General features: G+C 31.7%; 2 protein-coding genes across 2 annotated transcripts in view; both read right to left on the bottom strand.

The window, feature by feature from the left end:
• Positions 1–201, bottom strand: part of HO133_001587 (uncharacterized protein) — a gene marked incomplete at both ends in the record, with an annotated part of 1360 nt that extends 1159 nt beyond the window's left edge. The window contains one exon of the mRNA XM_037292517.1: positions 1–201. This exon is cut by the window's left edge and continues 243 nt beyond it. Within this exon, the coding sequence (XP_037151056.1) occupies positions 1–201 (201 nt within the window).
• Positions 202–2273: 2072 nt separating this feature from the next.
• HO133_001588 (uncharacterized protein) lies at positions 2274–4565 on the bottom strand (the record flags this gene model as incomplete). The annotated part of the gene is made up of 1 exon (XM_037292518.1): positions 2274–4565. The coding sequence occupies one exon, from the start codon at positions 4563–4565 to the stop codon at positions 2274–2276; it is 2292 nt and encodes a 763-aa protein (XP_037151057.1).
• Positions 4566–10337: the final 5772 nt, after the last annotated feature.

Genomic DNA, 10337 nt, shown 5'->3' on the forward strand with positions numbered 1-10337 from the left:
ATGGTACGTGGCGCTGGTGTATCCATCACCGAGCTCCTCGGCGAGTGGGTAGTCCGGACCAGCGGTACTCTGAGCTTGGTATGAGACCTGGACATCAGGACCGAAGGATGCTGGCTCGGTGACTTGAGGAGCGGGGGCAGGGGCAGCTAGGATAGCTGGCGCCACTGCCAAGATTGCAGCAATTGCTGAACGAGTAAACATGTTGAAGCAATGCGATGTCTGTGCTAATGATTGAATAGCGACGTGGGGTGATGGAAAGGAAGAGGGTAAAGAATGTGGCCAGGTGGGAATATATATCTAGCATGGGTGGCAATTACCGAATCAACAATCATTTCGTCAGCCCCACAGTCACACCGCGTAAATGCTCGCGAAGAGCTCGGCAAAAGGCAGGAGCTGGCGGTATCATGACCGCATCCATGCTTACCTTGATTCGGTAGAAAGGGTAAAGTAAAGTAGGTAGTCGTAGAATCATGTCACTTGCAAATGGTGGTCAAGGTCTGGACTTTGTTTGGTTGAATGACGCCAATGAAATGCCACTATCGAAAAGCTTTTCAAAGCTACCCCGGTCATTGCATTCCTAGCTCTTTCACTTGCATCTGAGCGAGCCAATCATTGATGTAGAATAGCCTATTACATGAAATATCATTGGTCGAGAGCTTTCATCCAAAAAAGCGTGTGAGATAGTGTGGCGGAGAGGCGGCAGCCGGCCTTTGAATGATGCACGAAAGATCTGAGCACGGATTCCACTACCCGACGACAAGAGAATAATATAAGGTGGAGAAAAACAGCTATCTCTGGCGGGATGGAAAATTTCAATATCGACGTCACCTACATATTCGTAGATACCGTATGTATATCTCCTGAATCTTCAGCCCTACACTAGTAACCGAGATCCAAATACCCGAGCTCGCGACTACGGTCCAACCTCCGCTATAAAGTAAGTAAAGTACAACAACAAGACCAACATCTACCGCTGCACTTTCACTATGGCGCGCTTATCGATCGAGCCGTGAGCCGCGGTACCGCTCAGTGACTGTTGGGAAAAGGGAATTGGATGAAATGCGATACTTAATGCTTTCGGGTCTTGGTCAAGAACGTCTCTTGCAACGCCGGCATTACCGGAGCTGACAGCTCGGCCGAGGCTAAGAAAAGATCATATATGCCTCTTCACCCGAACCCCTCCCAATTTCCGACCCTAAGTCCACCAATACCTCCAGCAACCTTCCTGGGGGGCGACGGTGTCCAGCTACCCCGAAAACCCGTAAGTTGGTAAAGTATACGTATGTTCAGCATATGCACACTTCTGAGCCTCGTGGAAGTCTCAACCCCGGCCGAGGAGGAACCCAGGAATGGCAGCACATATGCCTATAACAACCATGAATCTCTCGGCTTTCCGGTATTGCATCAATAATTGACACCCGGCTGCCGTATATCCAAAGTGTGGGCGTCAGTGATCCATGACTGGCCACATGATTACGCTGCCTTGTCCAAATGAATCAAGATCGGATCCTACAAAGGTGTGTCCCAGAAGATGGCACGTTACATCCTTCCTTCCTTCTCATTTGCCCAAGATGCGGCAGCATGGCCGACAGAGGTAAAACACCGACACGGATGTTGCCGGCGGCTTAAGGGTAGATCTGCGCGGCGTGTACTCGATCGAGGCAGGGCATGAAGCGGATATCCTTCCCTTGCCTTTCCTATCCTGCCCTTTCATTTCCATAGGCTCATTCATGCCTCTTGTGGATGAAATGTTAAGAGTTTGGAAACCATTGACTGCCACTACCAATCTGAAAAAGCGGGTACTTGATGTATGGCCATATGGAGTGGTGGCGTTGGGAAGTGGTGCCGCTTCCTCTTCTACTCTTGTCCTCTTTTCAGCTGATCATATGGTTCCACGTTGTGACAATACACATGTGCGGAAGCTGGTTCTGGTCCCCGCCTTCTTTGCCTTGTTGGTAGACATGATGCTTCCTGTGTGGTGAACAGGCGTCCGTAGGTGAAGGGATGCAATCATTGTTGAGACTCAGCTTCTTCAGGGACAGATGTCTTCTCCTTGCAGTGACAATAGCGTGGAACGTGACAGGAAGCCGATGTCTAGATTCGTTTGACTTGTTTGCATGGAAGATGCTAGTCTGCGGGATGCTGATCTCTCAACTTTAGAGCGCGCGATCGGGCTCTATGATTGATGGCGCCCTGATGACAGGACAAGCAACTCCTACAGATAGATGTCGCAAAAGGCCGCATATCTAAATCAGCATAGCTCGCAGCTGACTCTAGGGATCACCCCTCGCCCTATTCATAGGGCCCCAATCCGGCTTTGGATTGAGCTGATATCTGACCATGCGATTCCTTTGCGGTTCCCTTCCTAGCTTTTCGTCGAACACGATTTTGAGCTTGCTTGGATGTAGAGATTTATCTCTTGGGCCGTCTTCACGGTTTTCGGCTTCAGGATTAAGCACAGCCCCAATTTCCCCTGCTCCCGCAGCATTAGTACTCTGCAATTCCACTCTTCCATCTTCGTCGCCACGAGGGTCCTCCCACTCCTTGCTCGGTTCCTCTGGCTTGGACAGCCGGTATAGGGCGGCTTCCACCTCTTTCTTCAATCCTACCACATCGGTAATGGCGTCATTCTCCAGTGCTTGCCGCAGCTCGTTCTTCGCATCCATTAGCTTCGCGCTCCCTCTATCTTTTTTCATGATTGCCCATCCTGCCATTCCATTTTTAAGCACTCCCTCTTTGATTGGGCTCATCTGCCTGACCCATTCCCTCATGACCTCCCAGATAACGCTCCAGGGTGCATCAGTGCAGATACTACCGGCTTTGGTATGTGAGCGCGTAGTACGGTAGCCAAGGCCTATGAGGGCACCACGAATGGCGGCGTCGGATGGCGAGACGCAGTGAAGAATGCGAGAGAGAGCGGAGGGAAGGAAGAAGAATGGATGCTGAGCACGAGTCGCGGAATTAGTAGGAGGTATGGGTCCAGTCGATGCTTCGGATGAGGCGCCAGGCTCGGCAGCGGACGACGAGAGAGGGTCTTCGAGGGTCTCGTTGAGCGCGACTGAAAGCATTCCTTGGATGCGAGGGATTGTGCCGTAGATGGACTTGTCAAGGGCTGGGAGCATGTCTAGGATGCGTTGAATGAAATGAGAATTGTGAAGGGGACCACCCCACATTGGTCCAGCCTGGTGCGTTTTGAATCCGCAATGCTCACAATGCGTATTTGTGGACGGGGCCACTGCGGGACTAAAATTATAGAATGTATCTCCGTTCTTGGCCTTCTTTTCGCGCGTACGGGCAAGGTGTTGGACCGACCATGCTCCGCAGCCTGCATCGCAATTATAAACGATCATGGTTTTGCTGGCGAGGAACTTGACTTGAACCGGTGAATGATGGATACGGACAAAGACCCGGGCGTAGAAGTCGATTGAGAGAGATAGGAGAGGTTCGATGGCGAGGCCATATCTTGCAGCTGATGTGGCGATCGCCTGGAGGATGAGACGAAGACCGCCTTCGTGAGCGTGTGGTCCTTTCAAAGACAAGCCGCCATACTGTGAGTACGTTTTCTCAAGGTAGCCAAGAGAGGCGAAGACCCCAGCATCGGTACACGTGACACAGAGAAGGCCGCCATCGACAATAGCACGTACTGCTGCATCCAAGAATGGAGCTGCTGTGCCATATGGGTCCAGATCGATGACATGGTAGTGCATTGCGCCTCCTGCAGCACGAGCAGCAGCTCGATGCATGTGCTCTATTGCATCACTTGTTGTAGGGTTGATTTTGTCAGAGAGCTTGTTGTGCTCAGCGTTGAGCTTGATGGAGGTTGTTGCTGAGGAGGAAAGATCGTTGGCTGTGATTGTAGTGGCCATAGGAATCTCTTTGGCGTAACGTAGAGCTCGTAGACCAGTAGCGGACAGAGCGTCAAGAATTCGAAAAGGGGGTTGGGCAGTATGCGTATAGGCTCCCTTCCCTACACCAGTCTCAGTTGGAACACCATCTGTTATGTGTCCCTTCGTGGTTTTATCTCCTGCTTTTGTGTCGTCGTGTACCTCCCAAGGCCACTTCTGTTCTCCTTGAGCATCCCCATCAGCCTCTGTGAGTGGGGCTTCGTGCTCTGTACTTGCCCTCTCTACCGCCGAGTCTCCTCCCACCGCATCATTTATAGGAACTTTGCCCTCATCACTCTTGTTCCTAGTAGCCACAGGCTCCTCCTCGTCTTTTGAACCTTCAGCTTGCGGCCTCTTCCTCTTCTGTCCTCGCTGTTTGTCATGAGCTATTTTTTCTATCCTTCTTTCATGTCGAGCTCTCCGAATAGCGGCCAAGTCGTCTCCGAATGCTTTGATAGCAAGGACACTAAGGTCGCGATTGTATTGTTGTATCGGGTTGTAGAAAACGGATTGAGATTTGTTCTTCGTAGCTTTAGGGTCCGCTTCTCGCTTTAGATCGAGTATCTCCGCCGCTCCTTCCCTCGCAATACTGTAAGTGTTACCATGGTATGTAACCTCTGAAGGAGACTGTGAGGCCCCTTTGGGAGGGTCAGTGCTGGTTGAAGCTGGTAAGGAGCCCATGGTGGGATACGGTGCAGAGCATGTTCTTCTAAATGGCCGAAGAAAATCTGGTGTTATTTTCGGTTTGTATGCTGTAAGATAGATCCGGTGAGTCAACAAGCATGAGGGTCCCGCCAGCGTAGACGATAGTATAATGATTATGACACTGCTATAAAGAGTTCTTATGACTCTCGAAAATGCGAGTCCCGAAAATGCGAGGTTGAAGATCCCCCGCCGCTCAATGGCCGCCAAGACAAAGTTCAGATGCCAGATCTTCAATCGTCTTCAGCATTGATTATGATGGCCAATGCTTTGATATATCATAATCTTGGCACGGTGTGAAGGCTTGATCTATAAAGCGATTGATTTGATTATATTTTCATACATTTTAAGTCATTAAGCGTACTAGTACCTGCGAATCCTGCAGGTGACGGATCTTTGTCCCCTTTGGCTGTTGAGGGCCACATATAAGGGGCCATTAAAGATGCTATTACAAGTCAGATAGTAGAAAACTGGTGCAACGGAAAAGTTAGGTAAGTTTATAAGGGCGTAGAGTAGTCACAGCTTCAGAGCTATACCGATGTGCGATTATAAGTCCTTTTTATTCGCGAAATGTATCCACTGAGAATCCTTCTCCTTAGAGGCCGACGGTTTAAGCGAGGATCATCGATATGCGAACTTAATATAGTTAGCGTAATTAGCGTATAACTCTAAATAAAAACTTACTTATATCGCTTATTTCTTCATTCTTATTATAACATTTTCATTATTCTATATATTTATATCTATATTTATATTAAATTATCTCTATTATTCTATATATCTATTAGAATATCTTATTATATATATATAGCGCTTTTAATTATTAATAGTAATTAGAAATAATAGATTAAGCGCTAGAATAAAGAATTTAAGAAGATATAAAAGTAAGATTCTCTTTTTTCTAATTATTTATTCTATTTTTTCGAATAGAAAATTTAATATTACGTTTTTTTTAAAGAAAGCGTTATTATATTAGATATTAAGATTGCTAAAGCGATAATTTAAAATTTATAAATAAGAATTTAAATAAGAAGGAGAAGCTATAATATTATCGCAATCTTTTCTTTTTTATTTATTTTTTCTAAATAATTCTTAAGGCGAAGTTTTTTTAAAAGATCGAATATAATTTAAAGTGTTATATATATAATAAAGAATATAAAATATATTTCTTTATAAATTCTAAATAATTATTAATATCTTTTATAATTAATAAATAATAGTTATATCTAATTAAAGATAAACTTCTAATTAATTTAAATAATCTTAACTTATTATTATATAAATACGAGTATAAAATAGAATTTTTTTTTTTTTTCTAAAGCTATTTTCTAATTATTTATTTTTAATAATTAATTTAATAAGTAATATTAAAACTTTAACTCTAATTACGCGTTAATAATCTTTATATTCTAATTAAAAAAAATATATATATCTATTTAATTTTTATAAGATTATTTTCTAATATTATAATATTTCTAAAGAGTAAAAACTTAAATTCTATAATATTTAGCTAGCATCGTATTACTATAATATATACTTTCGAGATATTCTTTAACGATATATATTCTTCTATTTTATTAAAACTATTTTTCTAATATATATTTTTAATATAAACTTTTTAGAAGATAGCGAATTTATAAGATTATAAAAGCGAAAAAAAATAAGAAATTCTTTATTTTTTCTAAAGAATCTTTCTAATATTATATTTAAATAATAATTATAAATAAGTCTAATAAGTCGAAGAAAGAAGATATAAAGAGTAATAATATAGTATAGATATTTAATAAAATCGAGTAAGTAGTTAGATAGTTTAATAATATCGAATTATTCTTTTAAGATTTATTCTCTCTACTAATAATAATAATAATAATAATAATAATAATAATAATAATAATAATAATAATAATAATAATAATAATAATAATAATAATAATAATAATAATAATAATAATAATAATTTAAATATAAATTTAATAATAATAGTAATTTTTTAATAATAATTATCTTTTAATTATAATTATTTTTTAATAATAATAATTATCTTTTAATTATAATTATTTTTTAATAATAATAATTATCTTTTAATTATAATTATCTTTTAATAATAATAATCTTTTAATAATAATTATTTAATAATAATAATCTTTTAATAATAATAATCTTTTAATAATAGTAATCTTTTAATAATAATAATCTTTTAATAATAATAATTTTTTAACAATAGTAATCTTTTAAAAATAATAATCTTTTATTAATAATAATTTTTTAATAATAATAATCTTTTAATAATAATAATCTTTTATTAATAGTAATCTTTTAATAATAATAATTTTTTAATAATAGTAATCTTTTAATAATAATAATCTTTTAATAATAGTAATCTTTTAATAATAGTAATCTTTTAATAATAGTAATCTTTTAATAATAATAATTTTTTAATAATAGTAATCTTTTAATAATAGTAATCTTTTAATAATAGTAATCTTTTATTAATAGTAATTATTATTATCTTTTAATAATAATAATTTTTTAATAATAGTAATCTTTTAATAATAATAAAATTTTATTAATAGTAATTTTTTAATAATAATAATCTTTTAATAATAGTAACCTTTTAATAATAGTAATTTTTTAATAATAATAATCTTTTAATAATAGTAATCTTTTAATAATAATAATCTTTTAATAATAATAATCTTTTAATAATAGTAATCTTTTATTAATAATAATCTTTTATTAATAATAATTTTTTGATAATAATAATCTTTTATTAATAGTAATTATTATTATCTTTTAATAATAATTATCTTTTAATAATAATAATCTTTTATTAATAATAATTTTTTATTAATAATAATCTTTTAATAATAATTATTTAATAATAATAATCTTTTAATAATAGTAATCTTTTAATAATAATAATCTTTTAATAATAGTAATTTTTTAACAATAGTAATCTTTTAAAAATAATAATCTTTTATTAATAATAATTTTTTAATAATAATAATCTTTTATTAATAGTAATCTTTTAATAATAATAATTTTTTAATAATAGTAATCTTTTAATAATAATAATCTTTTAATAATAGTAATCTTTTAATAATAGTAATCTTTTAATAATAGTAATCTTTTAATAATAATAATTTTTTAATAATAGTAATCTTTTAATAATAGTAATCTTTTAATAATAGTAATCTTTTATTAATAGTAATTATTATTATCTTTTAATAATAATAATTTTTTAATAATAGTAATCTTTTAATAATAATAAAATTTTATTAATAGTAATTTTTTAATAATAATAATCTTTTAATAATAGTAATTATTATTATTTTTTAATAATAATAATCTTTTAATAATAGTAATCTTTTAATAATAATAATCTTTTAATAATAATAATCTTTTAATAATAGTAATCTTTTATTAATAATAATCTTTTATTAATAATAATTTTTTATTAATAATAATCTTTTAATAATAATTATTTAATAATAATAATCTTTTAATAATAATAATCTTTTAATAATAGTAATCTTTTAATAATAATAATCTTTTAATAATAATAATCTTTTAATAATAGTAATCTTTTAATAATAATAATCTTTTAATAATAGTAATCTTTTAAAAATAGTAATTTTTTATTAATAATAATTTTTTAATAATAATAATCTTTTATTAATAGTAATCTTTTAATAATAATAATCTTTTAATAATAGTAATCTTTTAAGAATAGTAATCTTTTATTAATAATAATTTTTTAATAATAATAATCTTTTATTAATAGTAATCTTTTAATAATAGTAATCTTTTAATAATAGTAATTTTTTAATAATAATAATCTTTTAATAATAGTAATCTTTTAATAATAGTAATCTTTTATTAATAGTAATTATTATTATCTTTTAATAATAATAATTTTTTAATAATAGTAATCTATTACGGTTTCAACGATCTTACGATCTTACTTATATTATAACCCAATTAGACTTAGCGTATTAAGGCCTTTCGGCCTTTCTATCTTACTATAAAGCCTATACTTATAATAATTCTATATAAATAGTATTCTCTTTATACTATAATATAGAATTATTATATATACTATTAAGTCTCTAATATAATACTATCTATCTTTCTTCTAAAGTAATAATAATCTATTTATTAATTATACTAAACGTATAGCTAAGAAGAAAGTATATTATTAAGAAGTTAATAGCTATAGCTGAAGGAGTTTACTACTTAAAAGATTATTTAAAAAAAAGTCTTTTATTTATATAAAGGCTAATCTGGCTAGATTGAATAAGAATTTAAAAGAAATAGATATCTTTAGTATATTAAAAGAAATAGACTCTAGACTAAACCTCCTTTATACGCCTACTAATTTAATATTAACTATATATCCCTTAACTCTAAATTTAGATAACATTTAAAGTTAAACTATTATAAGTGAGTTATAAATATATTATTATTTAGAAGAACTTAAGAACTTTAATAAAAAGATTCTAAATATTAGTAAAGCTGGATCGTTCGTATAATATAAGAAAAAGCGTTCTATCTCTAGAAGATATACTATTAAATCTAGTTTAGATTATATCGAAATATAATTTATAGATATTATCGAAGAAGAGTTAATTATAATCTTTATATTTATTATTAATTTATAGAACTTTATAAAAAGCGTTATTAATACTCTTAATACTTAATATAATAAATTAAAGACTTTAATAGAGAGCTTTCGAATTACTAGCTATAATATTAAAATGCTTTAATAATAAAATAAAGAATTTAACTAGAATATTATTTATACTAAGATAAAGATATTAATAATTATTATCTAGCTAAATAATAATAATAATTAATTATCTTATAAGTAAGAAACTAATAATAAACTTTAAGGTTTACGTAATAAATATTATATTAATATTATAAAACTTATTAAAGAAAATAAAAAATTTAAGTAAGACTTAAAGTGTAAAGAGTAATAGTTAAAGAAGTAATAATCTTATATATTAACTAATTTAAAAAACTTCGATAAGAAAGATATAAAAATTATATTTTATTAGCCGAGTATTCTCGTTAGTAATATCTATTAAAACTTATATTATACTTTTATTACAAATCGCGTAAAGAATATAGAATTAAATAAATAATATTTTAACGTCTCGGATTTTTATAGTATTAATAATCGAAATAAGTAAAATAGCTAGCGTTAATATCTTAAAGCGAAGTTTAAATAAAACGCTATAATCTTTTTTATTAAATTTAAAAAAATTAATTATATATAAGATTATTATAAGTTTACTACGTATAATATTATTAAAATAAGAGTAAACGAAGATATCTCAGATTTATATTAAATTACTTAAGAAATAATTAACGAACTAGATAATATATTCGAAATATATAATAAAATTATCAAATTAAATATTAAGATATTTAATTTTAAATTTAATATAAGAGTAATAGATAAGAAAAAATCGTTTAAAAACTTCTATACACGATTCTCTATAGCTATTACTTTCTTAAAATTTACTAATATTTATAAGATATCTAATCTAAAATAATTAATCTCTATATATCTAAAATATCGAATTTTAGAATAACCTTTTAATACTTTTCGAGAATTAATTATTTTCCTATAAGTACTAAATATAAATCTTTAAACTATTAATAATATATTAAGCTTAAAAAGTAAGAAAGAAATTAATAAAACTAATAAAAACTTTATTTCCTCAAATAATTAACATAATACTT

Source organism: Letharia lupina (assembly GCF_014066315.1).
Source record: "Letharia lupina isolate WasteWater1 chromosome Unknown contig_13, whole genome shotgun sequence".
In the NCBI taxonomy this organism is placed as follows: Eukaryota; Fungi; Ascomycota; class Lecanoromycetes; order Lecanorales; family Parmeliaceae; genus Letharia; species Letharia lupina.